At 40.0% G+C, this 21,032-nt stretch overlaps 1 protein-coding gene across 1 annotated transcript in view; it reads right to left on the bottom strand.

The window, feature by feature from the left end:
* Positions 1 to 508: 508 nt before the first annotated feature.
* LOC109924099 (tight junction protein ZO-3-like) overlaps positions 509 to 21,032 on the bottom strand; it is a 75,710-nt gene continuing 55,186 nt past the window's right edge. The window contains exons 14-21 of the mRNA XM_048614262.1: positions 19,068 to 19,261; positions 15,567 to 15,662; positions 13,580 to 13,659; positions 12,553 to 12,763; positions 10,127 to 10,227; positions 8,872 to 9,129; positions 6,619 to 6,659; positions 509 to 4,841 (exon numbers count right to left, since the gene is read on the bottom strand). Coding sequence (XP_048470219.1) covers positions 4,736 to 4,841; positions 6,619 to 6,659; positions 8,872 to 9,129; positions 10,127 to 10,227; positions 12,553 to 12,763; positions 13,580 to 13,659; positions 15,567 to 15,662; positions 19,068 to 19,261 — 1,087 coding nt within the window. The 3' untranslated portion in view covers positions 509 to 4,735. The remainder of the gene's footprint in view (positions 4,842 to 6,618; positions 6,660 to 8,871; positions 9,130 to 10,126; positions 10,228 to 12,552; positions 12,764 to 13,579; positions 13,660 to 15,566; positions 15,663 to 19,067; positions 19,262 to 21,032) is intronic.

Genomic DNA, 21,032 nt, shown 5'->3' with positions numbered 1-21,032 from the left:
AGCACTATAACCTGCAAGGCTTTGAACCCGGTGCTGGAAGGTGGCACTAAAATAAGCAGCGAGTTGTTTCTTTCTCTTTTGACCAGCATGAACACAATGGGCTGAATGGCCTCTTTCTGTGCAGTAACTTTTCTATGGGTTTTAACTGAAGCTACCTAAGTTCAAACAGATCAGTTATTTGAGAATTCACAGTTACAGACTTCAAGGTAAAGGGATAAATTATAAGAGGCAGTTTGGGCTAAAATTACATTTTTTTAAAAAAAACAGACAACACTCCATAATGAACATTTGCTTGTTGAACTACTGGTTCCAATGTAACCATTTCACATTAAGCATTTGCCACTTATGGAGAGGAGGAGAAAAGGTTAATTTGTTGTTTGCATTCCTCCCAGAGCAATTTATGAAGTGCTTGAACACAATATTGAACAGAAGATAAACAAGACTGTAGAGCCTCTGAACACTGGTAAGGTTACACAGCACTGGTATATACCAGTAAGAAACGAGTTAATATATAGTAAAAACATACATTTTATTGACATATATATATGTAATCTTACAAAAACAGTTGCTTACAAGAGAACCTGTCAAAACAAAAAGCTCCTGATTATACAAAGGCAACAGAAAGGGGCAGCACGTGCCTGTGTTCCAATACAAACCTCTTCCAACGCAATATGGCACAACCAAAGCTGCAATGGAGCTCTACGTTCCTTGCCGTCCATTTATTGCATACAAGATATTGCTGAGACAAAATACCTTACTCTCCTCAGCAGACTATACACGCAGTGGTAATTTTTGCACCCTGAAGATACAGGGTAACTGAACACACGCCCAGTTCAGTCCCAAAATGTGTGAATGCCAGGTTCTTCTGGATCAGAAAGGTCCAACCTCAGGAATGTTTTCCATATTGCCTCAGAGATACTGAAGGCCAATTGTGACTTCCCAACTGCTGAACCCAGATCAATGCTGGGAATTTCCCAGGCTCATTGTATCACCTGTCCATATTGTGGCAGTTACAGTTGACATAATTCATTTATGACTGTAGAATTCTTTTTTTAAATTATGCTTTAAAAGAATTGTCAATATTACTAAATGCAGCAAGGCCGTAAAGTCCCAACTTCAATCCCTTGTCTGTGAAGCTGATGGAGAATAGAAGTGACATTTTGATATCCATGCACTTTTCATTGTTTCCCACATCATGAAAGACTGAAAATAGTCGTTGAATGCCAAATTAGGGACAGTTTCGTGCTAGGGACCTTTGCTCATCAGGAAGTGAGGCTGGCCAAACTTATTCCAAATAAGCAAAACTAAACATCACGGGAAGAACTATGAGTACCTTTTAAAGATTGCCCACTTTTATTCTCAATACAGTGGCATTTGTGAAATAACTTCAGTGAATCTAATCCAACATAACCCTCCCAACAGAAAAATTGTTGGGAACAGAGATGTTGAATCTAGTTACCCACCTAGTGGGAGTTCAGTGGCTTTATTATTTGGATGCTCGATTAAATTGACACTTAGATTACTTCCAACTCACACCGCTCCTTACCTGAATCAACTTTCTCCTGTTCATATTCAGTTCCATGGACACTAGTGTGGTCCGGGATAGTGTTCATGGATGGGTCAGTATTTTAAATCAGAGAATCCTGTAAAATGCTTCTGCTAACAGAAAGGCATTAATGCCTCTTGTACAGTCAAATATGTTAAGAGAACTGGCAGGAATAGTTGACAAAAATAATTGTCTGAGCAGCACTACCTAAATGTAAAAAGAACTGGAAGTGGAGCAAGAGAAGGGAAATGCTGAACAATTGTTCTAAACATACTTCAGTGCTGGTTGAGGAATGTTGGTGTTACCCTGAAGCTGTAAAGCTGTTGGCAAAGTGCTGTTTTTAACAAAATGAAAGGCAACTGTGAGACCAAGTGGATTGGCCTTGAAGTAGCTTGATGTAGACTTGATTGGCTGTAAGATCTCCTGTGCTATGATTCCGATTCTATGAATACTCTGATGGCTGAATAAGATAACCCAACAGACTGAATATTCATACGGTTTAGGATCACTCTCCCTCTTTACCATAGGATAAAGGGTTGCAATGCAGTTGGCATTGTTTGTTATTGGCCGAACTGAGCACAAACCGAGTTCACTGTTTCAGGCTGCGTACAGCCTCAGCATACCTGTTATTCCTTTATTCAAGCATTGTTTATCATGTCAAAATTCAAATTAAATTGACTAGGTGAAAGTTTGGACAAAAAAAATGTTAAACTTGGAAGCAGTAAGATGTTCCAACTCGTGTACTCAACTGAGAATTTTGTGGTGATTAACTCACTTTCTGTCTTCCGAAAGCCTATCTGCCATCCATAAGACATAAGTCAGGAGTGTGATGGAATATTGTTTACTTGCCTGGATGTGTGCAGTTCCAACAACATGCAAGAAGGTTGAAATTATCAAGGACACACTATCCACTACATCAAGGAGAGTGGTAGCTATGTGTACTATACACTGTAGCACATGTTCAAGCTCCTTTAGCATCACCTTCCAAACTTCCAAACTCTACCATCTAGAAGGAAAAGGACAGCAGATGTATTGGAAAACCAACACCTACAAGTCATCTTCCAAGCCACACACCATCCTGACTTCGAAATATATTTGTCATTTCTTCACATTGGATTAACTCATGATTTATTTCCAGAGACAAAAATAGAAGTTGCTAGAAAAGCTCAGCAGATCTGGCAGTATCTGTGGAGAGAAATTAGAGTTAATATTTCAGGTCCAGTGACTCTTCCATTTCTGTTTTTGTCTCTGATTTACAGCATCTGCAGTTCTTTCGATCTTTATTCATGATTTCTTTTCCTTCAGGTTTCTGTGAATATTTGATGTGAAGGTATGATTATTGAATGCAGTCACTTCAGTTGCCAACTAATTCTCACTCAGACCTACATCCTTGACCTTCTATATTTCAATGACACTCAGATTATGAATGAGGAACAGCATTTCATCTTTCGATTAGGCATTTTCCAGCCTTCTGGACTCAACATTGAGTTCAACAATTTCAACTTATAACCTCTTTTCATATTTTCACACAGTAGCTAAATTTAAACCTCCTTTAGATCCATTTTAGTTTCCTGTTCCATCATCCTGCCCTTGTCTTGCTTCAGCATCCCTTTTGTTGTTTGGTCTTTTTAGGCATCCTGCCTGCGACCTCCCTTTTCTGTACTTGCTTAAAGCCTGTACCATCAACTTGACATGTTAACTTTGTTGCTTTTCAAACATAATGCTGCCTAACCACTGATTATTTCCAGCATTTTTCTGTTTATATTTCACTGCAGCCGCTTAATGTGCCCTTTCCTGCTGAGATTGTTGAATAGTGAGAGGCTATGTAGAATAGAGAAATTGAGTACTATTTGAGTATCCTTCTTTGGAACACCAACACCTGCAAATTCACCTCCAAGCCATGCACTATCCTGACTTGGAAATATATCACCATTCTTCATTGTCACTGGGAAAATATCTTGGAATTTCTTCCCCAGGTGTATCTGTGCCAGATGGACTGAGGTGAAGGTAGCTCACTATCGCTTTTCCCAAGGACAGTCAGGGAAGGCTGATGATTGTTAGCCTTGCCAGCAGCACTGAGGCTGCGAGTGAATCAAAAGAAACATTGCACCATGATTGAATCTGAAATATTCATCAGTCTCTGCCATCAATTATGCTGGTGGGGTATTCACAATTGTTGGTATGGTGGGGTGTTTCATAATAAAAAAAATCCTAAAATAATTTTTATTTGCATCATCTAGCAAATAACTCAGTGCATTACTCTAAACATATCACCGAAACAAACCAGAAACTTCCCGTTCAGTGAAAGTACAATCATAAACCCTCTGTAAGAAAACTTTGGGCAGCAGTTCCTTTGATGAAAAGACATCAAACTGAAAGGAGTATTCTATTTTACTCCAAGATAGTAAGAACTGCAGATGCTGGAGTCAGAGTCAACACAGTGTGAAGCTGGAGGAATACAGCAGGTCAGGCACCATTAGAGGAGCAGGAAAGTCAACGTTTCGGGTCAGGACTCTTCTTCAGAACATGTTGGGTCCCGACCTGAAACGTCAACTTTCCTACTTCTATTTTACTCCATGCCTCCTGAACTGCTGATATTTCCCATGTTTTTGTTCTTATTTGTGATCGCACAGTTTGATTGTTTTCAATAAAAATGTGGATGGAAAGTCTTATGAAGATGATTCTATTAAGAAGCACAAGATTCAGAGAGTCTCAGGTTTAATTCTTGGTCTGTGAAATCAACAAAGAGTGCAAGTGACATTGACACAAGTACCTTCCATCAGGAGCTGCTGAATAACTACCAGAACAGAAGCCTTGACAGCTTTGTCCTTCTGGACTTAGGGAAAGGTAGCGCATGAATCCAAGTGTAACCCTAAAATCACTTCACAGTACTCGGTTAACTATACACAGACCAAGGATTGAATGGAAACATCCTGTCACGTACCATACTGAATGATACATTAATCCACCTAGTGTTTCAGAAACTGAGATATGATATATGTCAAAGCACTTGCCTCTTTTCTAATTACTGAGAAGTGGGAATTATCGTAACAATGTCATGTTTGTTTAAAATAAATCATTTATGAAGGAGTTAAAAACAAATTTAGTTACTGCTTAGAGCAGTAGAACTGTCCTTTGATTGTTTAAACATTGTTCCAGTGCAAGAAGAGTTGTTTGATGGGCCTTGGTTTATAACTCAGTGGCCGGTCCATTCCATTCGTCATCATCATCTTCATCCGAACTGTAGATTAGATCTCGTCTGGATGTGATTGCATTGAGATCCTGTTTATGTAGCCTTTGAAAGAGATTAATAAAGAGATATTCACTACTTATCTAAATTAATAACCTGCATTCACATACAATAGTACAAGATCCACTGAATTACTTTGAAATATGGGTGACTTCAAGCAGCCAATTTGTAAGTAGCAAAATCCAACAAACAAAATTAGACAATGTTTTTGCTCTTTCCCATCAGCCACACTCTGGAGATTTTGGCAAGTTACCCAAAGAAGTGAACTGGAAAACATATTGCTTTCTATGTTGCATTTTAAAAGCCACGCACACTTTTAAAAAAATAAGCACCCAGATAAAATACGGTTAATGCTAAATTGAAGCTGCTGCTTCCAGAGACTGAAATTAGCAATTTATTAGTTTGGCTATTCAACAGTTCTTTGTAGTGGAAAGCTCAGTTGACACATGAAGGGGACATGTTCTTTGAATTTTGAGACTAGAACAAAGGGAGACACCCTTTAAGGAGAAGAGGCTCTATAGACAGGTAAAGAAGGATACAGCGGGAAGATAGTTCTTATCTAGGCTGTAAAACAGGATGCATAGGGATTATTCAGTTTACAGTTAGTAGGACAACCCAATGAGATTGTTGTAGACTTGCCTGTTTCATATTTTACATTACTCTGTGAATTGAGTAGTAACAATTGAACTAAACTATTGTTTCTATCTGTTGCTCTTTATGTTTTATCAAGCTTCATCTCATCCAGTCTACTTCGAGACAAAGATAATCTGATCTAGATCACAAGTGGATCCTGCCAAAGATATTCCTGTTGTCTAACTGTTACAATTAGGAAGAAGGCCCTGAAACCAAGAAACTATTAATGCCAAACATGAATGCATAACAATCACCAAACTAGTTAATGAACTTTTTAGTGCTTGGTTGAGAGCAAACGCACCCTCTGCTGTGTTTCAAATGGCACCATGGGAGTCTAGATGGACGAGCTCACTTTAGCACCTTAGCTGAAGGAGATGGCATCTCTGCTGATACAGTACTCATTCGGTGTTGTCCTGACGTTAGCCGAGATTATGTGGGCATGTAAGAGACTTGAATGCAGTCTTTTGACCTCAAATGAATGGAGCTCCAATCTGACAGACTTGGAACTGTAGAACAGATCTTCAAGGCCGTCTCCAAATGACTACCTCCAACTTCCTTCTCATCAAAGGCGATAAACCTACCATGGCTGGATTTGGAGTTGGGAGGGGGTTGCTCTCCAGTCCCTTGCCAATTCTTCATTTGTAAACTGGGGACTTACACACCACAAACATTAACACTGACCAATGGGTAACAAGCAGGTTGGTTAGGCTGAAGAAATCAATAAGAGGCTTGTCTGAAGTGTTGTACTCGGGTTATTAAAAGCTGTAACTGTGTTTAAACATGTGAACTGGGAAATCTTCAGCAGCTTTGTTCATGGGTAGTCAGGAGTTCAGCTGTAATGTTCAACTCCTGATATGGCATCGTATTTCTCTAACATGAACCATGCACTAACAAATTGTCAAAGATGTAGACTCAGAATGAACAGTAAATCCCACATTTCAAAGTTTCACATTCCAAGAATTTTATGAGCTGTCATCTCCATCAAAATTCCAATATTCCTCCCTCATTTGTTATGATTTGAATTCCAGATGTTTCTCATTTCAGAAATCTGGTGAGAGTTGTGCTTTCATACTAGCCTAATGGAGAATTTCAGTTTCATGATGCAAAAATGGTGCAGTCTGTTGGAATGTGTGCATGGAAAATTCCTGTAAGGAAGTGGCTGTGGGAGAGACACCCAATCAACACTCACCTTGCGAAATGAGGATCCCTGTACTGACCCTGAGGCTGGATCTGTGGAACAAACAAATAAATTCAAGTGCATCAATACAGCAACTTTCACATAGGTTTGTAATGAGTATTTCTATTGTTTGAGTAGTGGAAAAGTGAAATTCTGAAGTCAAATTCGCACGTCTAATGTTAAAACTAAGCTTGTGGCTATAAGTACTTCACTTTTTTTAAAATGAAAACTCAAGACCAGTTGCCCAATAATGATGGCAGTTAGAATACAGGGTTGTGCACTGTCATAATGTTGTAAATTCAATGATACACTATAATAGCTTCCAGTCTCTTTGCACTCACGTCTGATTTTTCTAAATACTGTTAATGGATAATATTACTCTGGCACTACTTTTATGTCACAATTCAGGAAGTTGTTCCCACTGAGGCTACTTGCAGACTGTAATACTTCTATTAATAGATCCAGGGAGGGTTGTTATAATCCTGCGCTTTTATTCCCTATCTGTTGAGCAAAACAGTAAGTTGAAGATTTTCTATTTGACTTCTCAAATGAAAAAAAATGATTGGAATCATATGGTGATCAAGCCAGTTATTGTTCTAAGTTGTAAGGTCATAAGAAATAAAAAGGTAAACTCACCACAGACTTATCAGACCATAGGACTGCTGTCTCATTAAAGAGAGACAAATGGTGATGGTTTACCCTGAGGGTCACCATGTCTCAGGTGAGGGGTAAAGTTGAGAAGGAGCTGATGTGGGAATTGAACCCATGCTGTTGGTATCACTCTGCATTGCAAACCAGCCATTCAGCAGACTAAGCTATCAGACCCCATCGTAAGACAAAAAGTAGCAGGGATCCATCATTCAGCCCATCAAGCCTGCTCCACCATTCAATAAGATCGAGTGAGTGGCCTCAACTCCGCTTTCCTGCCTGCCTCCATAAATCTCGCCTCACTTGTACATCAAAAGTTTGTCTAAGTCAGCCTTGAAAAATTTAATGACCCAGCCTTCACTGCTCCCTTTGGAAGAAAACTTCGAAGGCTAGCAACCCTCTCAGAGATAAAATTCCTCCTCACCTTGGTCTTAAATTGGCAATCTTTTTGTAAGTGAGGAGATGAAAATTGTATACAGTACGCTAAGTGTGTCTCACCAATGCCCTGTGCAGCTGTAGCAACTCTAACTCCCTTGTGTAAGAAGCCAACATTCCATTTGCCTTTGTAATTCTCTCTGTACCTGCTTGCCAACTTTCCAGATCCCTCTGTACTGTTGCATTGAGTAGTCTCTCTCTGTTTAAATATTCTGCTTTTCTATTCTTCCTGGCAAAGTGTATAACCTCATGTTTAAAGCAATAAGACCTAGGAGCAGAAGTAGGCCACTCAACCCATCAAGTCTTCTCCACCATTCAATGAGAATGTGGCTGATCTAGTAACTCTCAATTCCACTTTCCTGTCTTTTCCCCATAACCCTTCATTTCCTTACTGATTAAAAATTTATGTTTCCTAACATTGTACTCCACCTGCCAAAGTTTTCCTCAATTGCATAACCTTTCCATGTATTCCTGCAGGCAATTGTTCCTCCTCATAATTTGTTTTCCTTCCTTTGATTACAACAGTCTGCCCTTTGTCTAAGTTATTATTAAATTGTAAATAGTTGAATCTTTAGCACTGATCGCTGTGATACTCCACTCATTACAGTTTGCCAATGCTGTTAATTTTTTATTTATCCTGAGTCTGTTTCTTGTTAATTATCCAGTCTTCTCTGCATGTTAATATGTCACTCCCGACATGACAATGTCGTACCTGTGTAGTCCACAGCTTCTACTGATTCCCCTTTATCCACCCTCCTTGTTGCTTTAACAAATTTATGAAACATGATTTCCCTTTCACAAAATTATGTTGACTCCAATTGATGGTATTATGATCTTCTAAATGTTCTGCTACAATTTTCTATAAATAGATTCCAGTATTTTCCCACAACAGATGTTAGGTTGACTGGCCTACAGTTTCCTGCTTCCCGTCTCTCTCCTTTCCTGAATAGAGAAGTTACAATTGCGATTTTTCAATCCACTGGGAACTTCACAGAGCCTAAGGAATTTTGGAAGATTATAACCAATGCATCCATTATCTCTGCAATCACTTCTTTTACAACCCTTGGATGCAGGCCATCAGATCTAGAATTTGTGAGAAGTTCCATCGGACCCACAATTTCCCTTTTCTGATTCAAGCATTTTTTAAGCATGATTTGAGACTGCATCCCTCAATTCATTTACCTGTGAGTGGGCCATTGGTGCTTCATGGGCTGCTTCCATGGAGATGTGGGATGCTTCAGTCCTAACTGGTTCAGAAGATCTAATGATTGCAGGCTCATCTAGTGTGTCATCCAGTTCATTATCTGTGTAAGCTCCGCCTTCTGCGTCTGTGTCCTCGTAATCACTGTTTGCTCTGCTCTCATCACAGCTCAGGTAATCCATGCTCATGCTGGTCGATCGGTTCAGCAGTTCCAGGTTCTCAGCCCCTGTTTCTTCAGACTGAAAGAAAGTACAGAATAAGGAAAGGCTGCTTGGTTCTTTAATCCTGATTATACTCCTTATGGTGTCAGCTAAGGCTCAGTTGGTAGTACTCTCACATGTGTATCTGGGTTCAAATTATACTCCAGAGTCTCAGAAACAAATCTAGGTTTATGCTCCACAGCTGTACCTGTACTGGAGGTCTGCTGCATTGTCAGAGGAGCTCTCTTTTGTATGAAACATTAAACTAGGGCCCCACCTATCTGTTCCGATGGATGTAAAATACCCTGTGGCATTACTGTGAGAAAGAACAGGATGGATGTTTATTTCCACTCACCTAGCCAATATTTACCCCTCAATTAACATGACAAAATAAAACAGATTATGTAATCTTTATTCCACTGCTGTTTGTGGGAGTTTGCAGTGCACAGATTGGTTGCCGTGTATCTTACATTACAACAATACTTCATTGGCTATAAATTGCTATGAGATGATTAATTTAATACTAAAATCTAAATAAATCTTCAGATTTGCTTTAGCAATGCGGCAACATTTCTTCACCATAGCTCCATTATCCTTTATTACATGCTGCTCCTGCAAGCAATATTTAATCACCAACCCCAACCATTCTAAGGCTAACTGCATTGGAGGCTTTATGTCATAAAATGGGATGGATTAAAAATGATACAACAAAATTTATTTGACAGATTTATGACAAAATTGTTTGAAAAAGAATCCCTACAAACTATTTCCAATATGACAATGTTGTTTGAGAGAGGAATTTTCACCAGGACACCAGGTTAACTTACTCAGAACAAAATCTCAGACCGTTCTAATCTTTTTGGCTCAGTACGGCTTCGGGGGTAGTGTACTTATTACGTGACTCATTGAGAAGCTAAAGATAAGCCATTTTCAATGATACCCTCCACATGAGGTGGAACATACTGTAAGCTGATGACATTTGAGTTTGTTGCATGGAATAACTTGACTGGAATATTCAAAGAGAAAAAAAAATTACCTTTTCTTCAGGAAACCACACAGCCTGAGTCTGCTGCTCCTTAATTGTTGCTTTCAAAGCTTCATACCAGGCACTAGAACCAGAATTCAGATTTATTGTACCTGTGGATAAAATCCATAAAATTAAAGAATGTAATTATCCAAACAGCCCTCAGAATAGACCACAGTTCTGCTTGGATTTGTACTTGAACCAGAATAGGAAAAAACTGGGAATTTGCATGAATGTTGAATGGCACTATAGATGCCACTTGGTAAAGGAGAGAGGTTACCATATGCCAAGTAATGGTTTTAGCACTGTAACCTAGACTGAGTCTTACCCACAATTGTTGCTAAGGAGGCTGTCAACAGAATGTCATAAAACAATTCTTTGTATTTTAGTTGAGAAACCCATAACGAGGGATGTAGCTGTGACTAGTCATTGCCTAATAATTATAGGAACAAAGGAAGACAGCAAAGTAAATTCACTGCAGTGTGTTAGTGCAGTTCTACTGCGGAGAGTGTTATGTAGATTGGAAGCTGGTCAATAGAAGGACTGACAACATTGTCTGCATTGAGTTGGACCTTCATGTAATTGAGGCCTATCCGAGAGAATGTGCAAAACTGCAGGTAAAGAAATTCTTCCATAAAAGCAACCGTTTCTCAAACAGCCTAAAACCAGGCCTGCCAACCAGTTACAATTGTTACTAGGAACATAGAGAAAGACAGAAGAATATACGAGCAGTGGTAGCCTATTCAGCCCATTGAGCCTGAAAATCACTCTTTATATGAAGAAAAATATTAGTTCAAAAACTGCCATTCCCAGCGTTGAACATGTGCCCTCATCTCCTCCATGGCCTAACATATCTCTATCCGGTTACATATCTTTTAATATCTCTGTAAATTCTTCTGTGAGAGCTGGCTTCAAGGAGGCACCCCCAGTTAATCCATTATTAGTGTTCATAGCTGATATCTCTACAGTTGTCATAGATGAATAAATGTAGTTCCCTGAAATATAATGGGGCTGAACTATATGAGGCACCAAAATTGCTATGCCCCAGCTAAAAAGACGGGAAGGAAAATTAAGGGGAGCACCTAAAAGCTCACAGCCATTACTGATGAACTGGAGGCAGGGTTTCCACCCATCAGGATAGTATGTCCAAACTCAGAGAGCTACCAACCAAATGTCAATAATACACCTGTACTTCAGGACAGATATGCAGTGTTAAATCAAGATTTGGAGGCCTCACTGGCCGCTGAGAGACAGTGCCCAGGAAGGGAGGTGGGGGCGCTAGAGTTTGCCGTTTGCCGAATGTCAATCTGAGGTAAAACCTTGTGAAGCTCCTCCGGTGAGCCCAGGAATGGATAACCGTGTCCATTACCAGCCCAGGTAGACTGTGTTAGGCCTCTCCAACCTCTTGGTAAATTCTGGTAGCTGTGGGATCAGGCCCTTAAGAAGGAATTAATTTACTATTTAAGGTTCTCAGTTAATGAGAGGTGGGTGCTGCCCAAACTTGGTAAATGCAGTGTGAAAGATTTTAACAAAGCTCCTCACTCCTCAGACCCATCAGCAGGTGAGATACAATCCAGCCCCTGATGTTAACAAGAGTGTTGGAATAAATTCTCTCTTTTCACATGTAAGAGACTAAGGGCAGAGCTGTTTTATCTCTTCAATCTGCAACTTGTCAGAAAAAGGAAAAGAATGCTGTCATCAGCATTTTCAACATAGCTGAAATCAGCTAAATAGGAAACAGAATCATAAACATATCAACTCTGGGGGAACCAGGGGGCCTGAGTTCAAGCCCCACTTGCTCCAGAGGTGTGTAAGAATATTTCTGAACAGGGTGGTTGGAAAGTATGTAAAGTCTACGTGGGTGGGCAGGGTGTGCTGAGTTTAACTAACCATTCCCAGATGGAAGTTGCTTGCCTCCCCTCATCTCCTGTAAATGCTCAGTTCAATTCCTCAAGGCAGTTGGAAAACCCTTGGTACATAATCCAAAAATCTAACTTACACTGAATTACAAAGAATGTCCAACAAAGAAACAGGCCATTCGACCCAGCTGCTCTGTGTGCCATGTAAGTCTCCTCCCTGCCTTAATCCAACCGTATCAGCACATCCACTCTTCCTCATGTTATAATCTGACTTCCCGTAAGTGCACTGAATTCAATGTAATTACTGTAGACAGCAATAACAGGGCATTTGACTGCAGTGTTTTGTTAATTCGGATAAATCAATTCTCAAGATGGTATTCCCATTAACCATGGACTGGATTAATTCAGTCACCACATTCTGTAAAACATGTTCAGTAGGTTTAAGACATTCTATTCAAGCCATTCCAGGTATTTCAAAGCTGAGGTAACAAAATGTAATAATGAATCAGTTATTGTTAGGAAGTTGTTGAAAAATGATGCCACCAAATTATCTTGTGTACTGGAAGCTGAAGCGTTTACCTGTAAAGAGGTGAGACCAGTATTTCCTCAGCTTTACAGCTTGATTGTAGAGACTCTTGGAGCTTTTCCTTGACTGAGGGTAGAGGTGCTGCCTCATGGCTTTCACTTCCTGTTTGTTCTCTGGATTAAAGAATACCACAATCGGGTACCACTTGACGTAATTTAGTCGCTCTATGGCAGAAGGTGTGATATCAAGTAGGCCATGTTTGTTCTGTGAATTGAATTGAAATTAGATTTCTCACTGAGTGTCACTCCAACCCTTTCCCCTATTTTCACAATAGATTGATCTATTTAATTAATGATTATTCTCCTGCCCCTTCTCTCTCCTAAAGGTAATGATCCTTGCCAGGTTCCACTTCCATGTACATTAATGACCCTCCAGTATCCATGGCTCTAATGTAGATGTCAGCATAAAGAGTCAGCATAACAAAGTATTCAACTGTAGGCAAGATTGTTGCCCCTTGACTCTGGTCCACCATTCAACAAGACATGACTGAACTGTATACACCCCCCAAACACCTGACTTTCTTCTGAAACCTTTAATACGCCTGCCGAGCAAAAAGCTAAGAATTAGAGTTTTGAAATTTCCAAATGCCTCCCATCCTTCAGTCTTAACAGTGATTTTGAGGGACAGTACCAGATTTCCAATGATGCATTGTGTGAAGAACTCATCACTGGTTAACAGCTTCGTTGTAATGTGGCGTTATGTTCCCTTGTTATGGGTCCCTTCACAAAAGTAAATATTTCTGTCTGTGCTTCTTAATGCCCACATTTGTGCATATTGGACTAACTACTATCATGGATTTGCTCCCTTTTTAATTCTGGAGCATTGAGGCCAATTGCAGTATCCCAACCGCTGCCAGGATGTGGATCAATGAACCCAGGTCAGATACCAAACCTGAGACTTTCCAGGTCGGTATTAGTCCAAAGGTGCCACATTAACCTAAAGAGCTGTCATTTGGGTTACTTGTTAATAATTTGAACAAACAACAATTAACTGTTACATAATCAACCGAGCTCATCTCACCTTTTGAGCTATTAGCCGTACAGTTTCAAGTTTGATGACAGAGGATGATCCTGCTTCTTCGGAATTCCTCTGTACCATTTCTAGAACGGACACATTGTCAGATTAGTGAGAATTCAGAATATCCATGTCAATCATAATGCAACAATGAATACGGACAGATAACCTGGTCATTTATCTTAAATGCTGTTGTTGGATCCTTTTATGTACAGTTTAGCTGCCACATCCGCCTCCTCGAAAACCTGACTACATTCGAAATGTAACTAAGTGGACCTGACGTGCTTCAGGACATCCTGAGGATGTGATGAGGGTATATGTAAATGCAAGAAAGCATTTTACTTTGTTATTCCGCAGCTGTTTAGTTAGGGGGAATGTTTGAAGGTGGATTGGAAGTAATCAATACACCAAACTTTGGCCAAGGTGATTTCCCCTGGGGAGAGGGTATTCCTTTTTTCCAAATTGAAGTAAGTTTGCCAAGCACAAATTGAAAATGTTCACACTGAGGAATATCTTAATTTTTAGGTCTGTAAAGTCAGCAAATTATTGTAAAAGCAATAGTTTCCTGCAAAAATATTTGCATGCACTGGAGGAATGGGCCTAAAAGTGGTAAATGTCATTTAATGGATACAAATGCAGTGAGGTATAAGTAGGCAAGATGAACATTAAATATGTTTATTAGCATTTATGAGGAATACCATAAGTGGTCAGGGAAGAAAATAATTTATCTAAAGGACAAGGTAATGATATGAAGTGTGAACTATTTTTCGCTCATCACAGATGCTGCCAGACTCGCTGATATTTCCAGCATTATCCATTTTTATTTAAAAGTTGTGGCATTCACAATATGTTGCACTTCTTTTAGAAAAAGAAATGGATATAGTCCACAGCTCACTCTGTGTTCATGATGAATACAGAGAAGCCACAGCCAAATAAAGCAGGGTACTGGGCTACAACAGAACCATTCAATACCCATTGAAGATTACCATTCTTTCCTTGTACAGGTCATTGGTTACATGATATTGAGGGCACTGAGTTCAGTTCTGTTTCCCTTGCATGGTGAGTGGCACAACAGTTTTGATAAAAATTCTGAGACGCATATGAATAAATCCCATCTGAAAAGTCATAAATTAATTTTATGGGAGATTTATAGATTAGTTGACTTACAAGTGACCTGATAAAAGTGTATAAAATAACAAAGGGCAGCATTGTATATCTGCTGATTGATTCTTTCTGTTTTAAAGATTGGGGAAAATCAGAGATTGTGCATTTAAATTTTGCAAGGCTGAGAATAAGGTCAATGTTAAGTAGTTCTTCCTTTCCCAGAGAGCAGTAAATCTATATTGTCAATTTGTTAGATGTCTGCTGACTCTCTGTATGGATACAGAAGAAGGTTGATTTATGTTATAACAGACGTCACATTTTATAAACGGTGTGCAATTTACCAATTCCCATAAACATGGCTAAGTGATGCCACAGGCTTATTTTGATTACCTAAGGGGATTGAAGAGGAATTTCCCAGATTTTTTTCCCCTTTGTGGCCCTCTACTATTTTCTCTCTGTTTATTTCCTTATTCAGGTAGTTACATGGTTACAGGAAGAAAAGAAGCATTTAATCATCCTGCTCCAGGATCAGGAATTGAGAGAGGGTTAATGGATGTGTTTATCTTTTCCTATCTGCCATTTTCTATGTTTGCCAAGTGAGAGAGAGAGTGAGAAAGAGAGAGAGAGAGATGACTAGCAAAAAGTCTCTCTTGGGTAGGGAATGCCTTTTCGATTGCACAATCCTTATTGTTGGTTTATTTTCAAACAGCTAACACTTGACTCTCATTTCATGGTTCAGGGATTGGTGAACACCTGAATGAACATGAAAGTATAAATGCAAGATCGCACCTGTCCAACTGAGCTTATGCCCTAAAACCATCCACCCCGCCACTGACCAAGGATACCTCTTTTCCCATATGAATGAAGTCAGAGAGCCATGCATACTCACGGGCAAGTTCAAACTGGTCAGGAAGATCGCTGGCCAGTTTCAGAGTAGCAATATCAGAAATTGGTCCAAGAATCACAACAGGCCTTTTATAAGGGGCTGTAACAAAAACATTAGTTTATTAAAGCAGAAGCAATATTGATTAATAAATATTGTAATTTTTGCACTTCAGAAAAAAGCACATTTTTGTTTAGTGAATATAATAGCCATTTAGAATTGGAGTTCACAGCTTAGTTTTGTCCCCGCCAAACTGAAGTAACCCAGAGTCTTGTTAGTTTTAACTTCTCTGTCCTAGAGATGGAATATTGAACCTAAGCTCTGGCTGACTGCTCCAGTGCCACAGGTGGATGTTTAAGATCTCATGATGCTATTCAAAGAAAAGCATAGAGTTCTCTAGACTCGAGGTATCCTCATCCAATACCACCTGTAGTTGTTTGTACAAAATAGAGGTAGCATTTGCCTACAGTAACATTAGAGACTGCATTGTAATAAATTTGATATTTACAAAGGGTTGTGAGAAATTTCAAAGGGATGTGATTAGAAAAAAAATTGTATTTTTTATAGAGTTTTCCACAACTTCAAAATATCCCAAAAGACTTCATAATCAATTAAACACTTTTAAAACTGGTATTTGTATGGCAGCTAGCTTATGCACAGCAAGACCTCTGCAGAAATGAGAAAAAAATCACTGATGATCTGTTTTAGTAATGTTTTATAGATGAGTATTGGTCAGAAGATCTGGAGAACTCCTTTTATCTTCTTTGAATAGGGCCAAAGGATGTTTTGCATCGACTAAAGTCCAGATGTGATCAGTTAAACCTTCCAAATAAATCGTCCAACAGTGTAGTACTCCCTCAGTACTGTACAAGAGTCTGAGTCAAGTCACTAGAATGTTCCAAGATGGATAAAGACAAATAAATCTTCAAGAAAAACGTAATTGGTGAATCAGACAATTCACAAACTGATATTATCATTATAGGTTCAATAAATAATAATCATATGTGATTTCCACACCAGCACTTTCCATTTCCAGACTTCTGCCCCAGCACCAACCAAATTTCAAACTGTGAAAGAAAATACATTTTGAGGATAGCACGGAACTATATACATTTGCAGCAGAATGGATTGTGAGAGCTAAAGTTGTGACAAATCTGAGACTGTAGAAGACTTGATGCTGTCAAATACCTGATCTATTGGGTATTTAAAACTGCCAGAGAACTGATACTATAAGGATTTAATATCGTCAGGGGTTTCATCTGGTATTGTATTCATAAATGTATTCATAAATACAGACAGCAGAGAAAGAGGCCATTTGGATGATTATGCTTATGGCAGAGATAAAGTGATAGAACCCCTACTGTGCAGGAACAGGCCATTCAGCCCATCAAATCCTCACTGACCCTCTGAACAGCATCCCACCCAGACTCCCGCCCCTCCTTTATCTTTGTAATCCTGCATTTTCCCATAGTTAACCCACCTAACCTGCACATCTCTGGACACTATGAACAATTTCACATGGCCAATCCACCTAACCTGCACATCTTTGGGCGGTGGGAGGAAACCATGCAGACAAGGGAAGAATGTACAAACTCCACACAGACAGTGCCCAAAGGTGGAATGGAACCCGGATCCCTAGTACTGTGAGGCAAAAGTGCTAACCACTGAGCCACCATGCTGCCCCCCCCATTGAGATATCCAATTTCTTCCATGGCCCTGCTTTTGCTCCACAGATATACAGATTTTTTTTCATTTTCAAGTATTGATTCAACTCTTATTACAAAGTTCTAAGCTTACAAAATTCTAATTGGACAGATAGAGTAGGTGAAAGAAGAATGTTTACGATAGCATGGAAATCTGGAATTGACATAGATGATCTATAGTGATCTAGAATGGGCAAGTCATTTTGAGGAGCTGAATAGTCTCCTCCTGCTTCAATGTTCTATTGAATTTGCTTCCATCACCCTTAGAGGGGACTCTATTACAGATCAGCATAATTTACTTTGGAAAAACAATGTTCATCTCCCCTCTGCTTTTGTTGTCAATTATATAAAATCTGTGTTGTCAGGTTAGCAACCCTTCAAGTAATTCTAGTAAATTACTTTACTAATAAATACTTCATGATTTTGAAAATCTCGACCAAACCTTCCCCTAAACTTTCTCAAGTAAGAATAATCCTAGCTTCTTTAGACTTGCCACATAGTTTAAGTCCCTCCTCTCTTATTGTAGTAAATCTCCCCTGAATTCCTTCTAAGATCTTTTTCTTTAAAGTGTAGTGCCCAGAATTGAATAGCTGAGACCTGACCATGGATTTTAAAAAGATTTAGCATACTTTCCTTGCTTGTGTGTATCAACATATATCTAGTTATAAAGCTAGGGATCCCATATGCTTTATCAGGAAAGGAAACAATATGCTGGCCTTTAGCATACGAGGATTTGAGTACAAAAGTGAAAATGTCTTGCTTCAGTTGCGTAGAAACTTGTTGAGAGTGCACCTGGAGTACTATTTATGATTTTTGTTCCTCTACCAAAGAAAGGATAGACTTGCCATAGAAACAATGCAGTGGAGGTTCACCAAACTAATTCCTGGGAAGGTGTGTTCTCTACAGATTAGATGAATGAGATGTGACCTTATTAAAACCTGCAAAATTCTGAACAAGATAGATATGGTAGATGTAAAAAGAAAGTTTCCACTGGCTGGGTGTCTACAACCAAGGAACACAGTCTCAGAATGAGGGGCTGATCATTTCGGACTGAGCAGAGGAGGATTTCTCCACTCAGAGCCAGAAGGTGGTGAAACTTCAGAATTTTGAACTCCAGAGGGCTGAGGAAGTGCAGTAACTGAGCATGCTCAAGACACAGATTGATCAATTTCTAGTTACTAATGACATCCAGAGATCAGAATATGGTATCATGTGGGAAGATGGTGTTGAGGTAGTTGATCAGCCATGATCTGGAATAATGGAGCAAGTTTTAAGGGCTGAATAGCCTACTCCTACATTAAATAACCTTGTTACAACTTGTCCTGTTGTCTCCAAAGATTTAAGTATGTTGGTAGTAATAGATTTACAAATCCCTTCTCACTGCAAAATTCATAATTTACAAACTTCAGAACTCTCAATAGCCCTTTCTTTCTTTTCGCTATCTTTCTCTGCATGTCTCTCTTGTACTGTCTTTTCCATTTCTATTCTCTGCTATCTATTGCTATTCCTTTCCATTTGTCTTTGTATTTCTCTCCTGCTCGTGAATTTAATCTCTCCTCTTTTTGCTCTCAATGTGTCTGTGTGAATCTCTCAGAAGCACACACTCTCTCTTTTCTCTCTCCCTCCATATCTCCACATTTTTTGCAGCACAAGTTCTCTGAAGCTCATGGATCACTGGGGTTTTTGGTTCCTTTTGAACTTGTCATTTAAATGATTGAATCCTCCTTGTTTACTCTTGATACTTGCCAAATTATGTTAAAAAAAACCTTAAATCTTGTTCCAGCAACACTCTGTATGTTTGTACCTTCTCTCAGAACAACCCTTTCATAGGGGGGATATTTGCCCTGAATAGTCAATGCTGAAAGGTCATCTCTGCTCTTCCTTATGTTTTTCTTTGCACCTCTCAGGCCACGCATTCTCCAGAATTCTGCCCGTGCTCCACTTGATGAACTGGATGAAGCTTTCTGAGTAATTTCAGCTTTGGCAATTTGTTCAGCCCTATCAGGAAAGGAAGAACAGAAAATGTGACGTAAAATTGTTGTGACACTGCAAAGTTGCCATAGTCCCAGAGGACCATGGGGCTGCTCACTCATTAGAGAGAGATGATTGGTAGTGATTTTAACCTGGGGGTCACCAGAACCTTGGGTGAGGGGCACAGTTGAGAAGGTCAGACTGTCATGATAACCTCGACCAGTGCAGGAATTGAACCCATGGGATCCCTCTTCGTAGTAAACCTGGCTCCAACCTATGAGCTAACCAACCCCTGTCATAACACAGGTAACCATCCCATAAGTAAAAGCAACATGGGCCGACTGCTTTGCATGAGGGTGCAGTACTGTTATGTGTTGTATTGGTAATCCAGCAGCCTGGACTAATCATCCTGGAGGTTACCATTGACCAGAAACTGAACGGGACCAGCCATTCAAACACAGATGAGAGGCTGGGAAATCTTCAATAAGTAATTCATCTTTTGACTCACTAATTCTTGTTCACGTCAAAGCCATGTCAGGAATATAAGCGAATGGTCCCCAGGTACATGGATTTATGCAGCTCTGACAATACGAAAGAAGCATCACCACATCCAAGACAAAGAAGCCTGCTTTGTTGGCATTTCCAACCACCACCTTCAACACTCAATCCTTCCCCCACTGCTGCAATGTGTCAGCAGTATGTGCTATCTACAATACGCACTGCAGCAACTTACCAAAGCTCCCTTGACAGCACCTTCCAAACCCACCTTTACCACCTGGAAGGACAAGGGAAGAAGCTGGACGTGAGCAATACTACCTGAAAGTTCCCCTCCAAGCCACAACATCCTGACTTGGAAATATATCACCATTGCTTAACTGTTACTAGGTCAAAATCCTGGAACTCCCTCCTCAACAATGCTGTAGGTTAATCTACAGCTACTTGGAGTACAGTGGTTCAAGAAGGCAGCTCACCCTCTTCTTCTCCATGGTATTTAGAAATGGGCAGTAGATACTGGCCTAGCTAGTGATGTCCACATCCCATGGAAGAATAGACAAAACAGGATGTCAATTTAAATTCCATCATGGTAGTTTGAGGATTTAAACTTGTTTTTTAAAAATATGCAATGGGTAAAAATGATCATGTTGTCAGGTTTGAATGAAAACCTAACTGGTTCACTAATGTGCTTCCGGGAAGATACTGGCTGTCCTCATCAGGTCTGGCCCATGTGTGACTCCAATTCTACACTAAACTGGTTAATTCACATCAGAGATAGCAGGAACTGCAGATGCTGGAGAATCCGAGACAACAAGGTGTAGAGCTGGATGAACAAGCAGGCCAAGCAGCATCATAGGAGCAGGTAGGTTGATGTTTCGGGCCGAGATCCTTCATCAGAAATGGGGGAGGGGAAGGGGGTTCTGAAATAAATAGGGAGAGAGGGAGAGGCGGATAGAAGATGGATAGAGGAGAGGATAAGTGGAGAGGAAACAAACAGGTCGAAGAGGTGGGGATGGAGCCAGTAAAGGTGAGTGTAGTTGGGGAGTTAGGGAGGAGATAGGTCAGTCCAGGGAGGACGGACAGGTCAAGGGGGCAGGATGAGGTTAGCCGGTAGGAGATGGGGGTGCGGCTTGAGGTGGGAGGAGGGGATAGGTGGGAGGAAGAACAGGTTAGGGAGGCGGGGACGAGCTGGACTGGTTTTGGGATGCAGTAGGGAGAGGGGAGATTTTGAAGCTTGTGAAATCCACATTGATACCATGGGGCTGCAGGGTTCCCAAGCGGAATATGAGTTGCTGTTCCTGCA

Source organism: Rhincodon typus, chromosome 29 (genome assembly GCF_021869965.1).
Source record: "Rhincodon typus isolate 14 chromosome 29, sRhiTyp1.1, whole genome shotgun sequence".
Taxonomy (NCBI): Eukaryota; Metazoa; Chordata; class Chondrichthyes; order Orectolobiformes; family Rhincodontidae; genus Rhincodon; species Rhincodon typus.
This window is presented reverse-complemented; position numbering and strand designations above follow the sequence as displayed.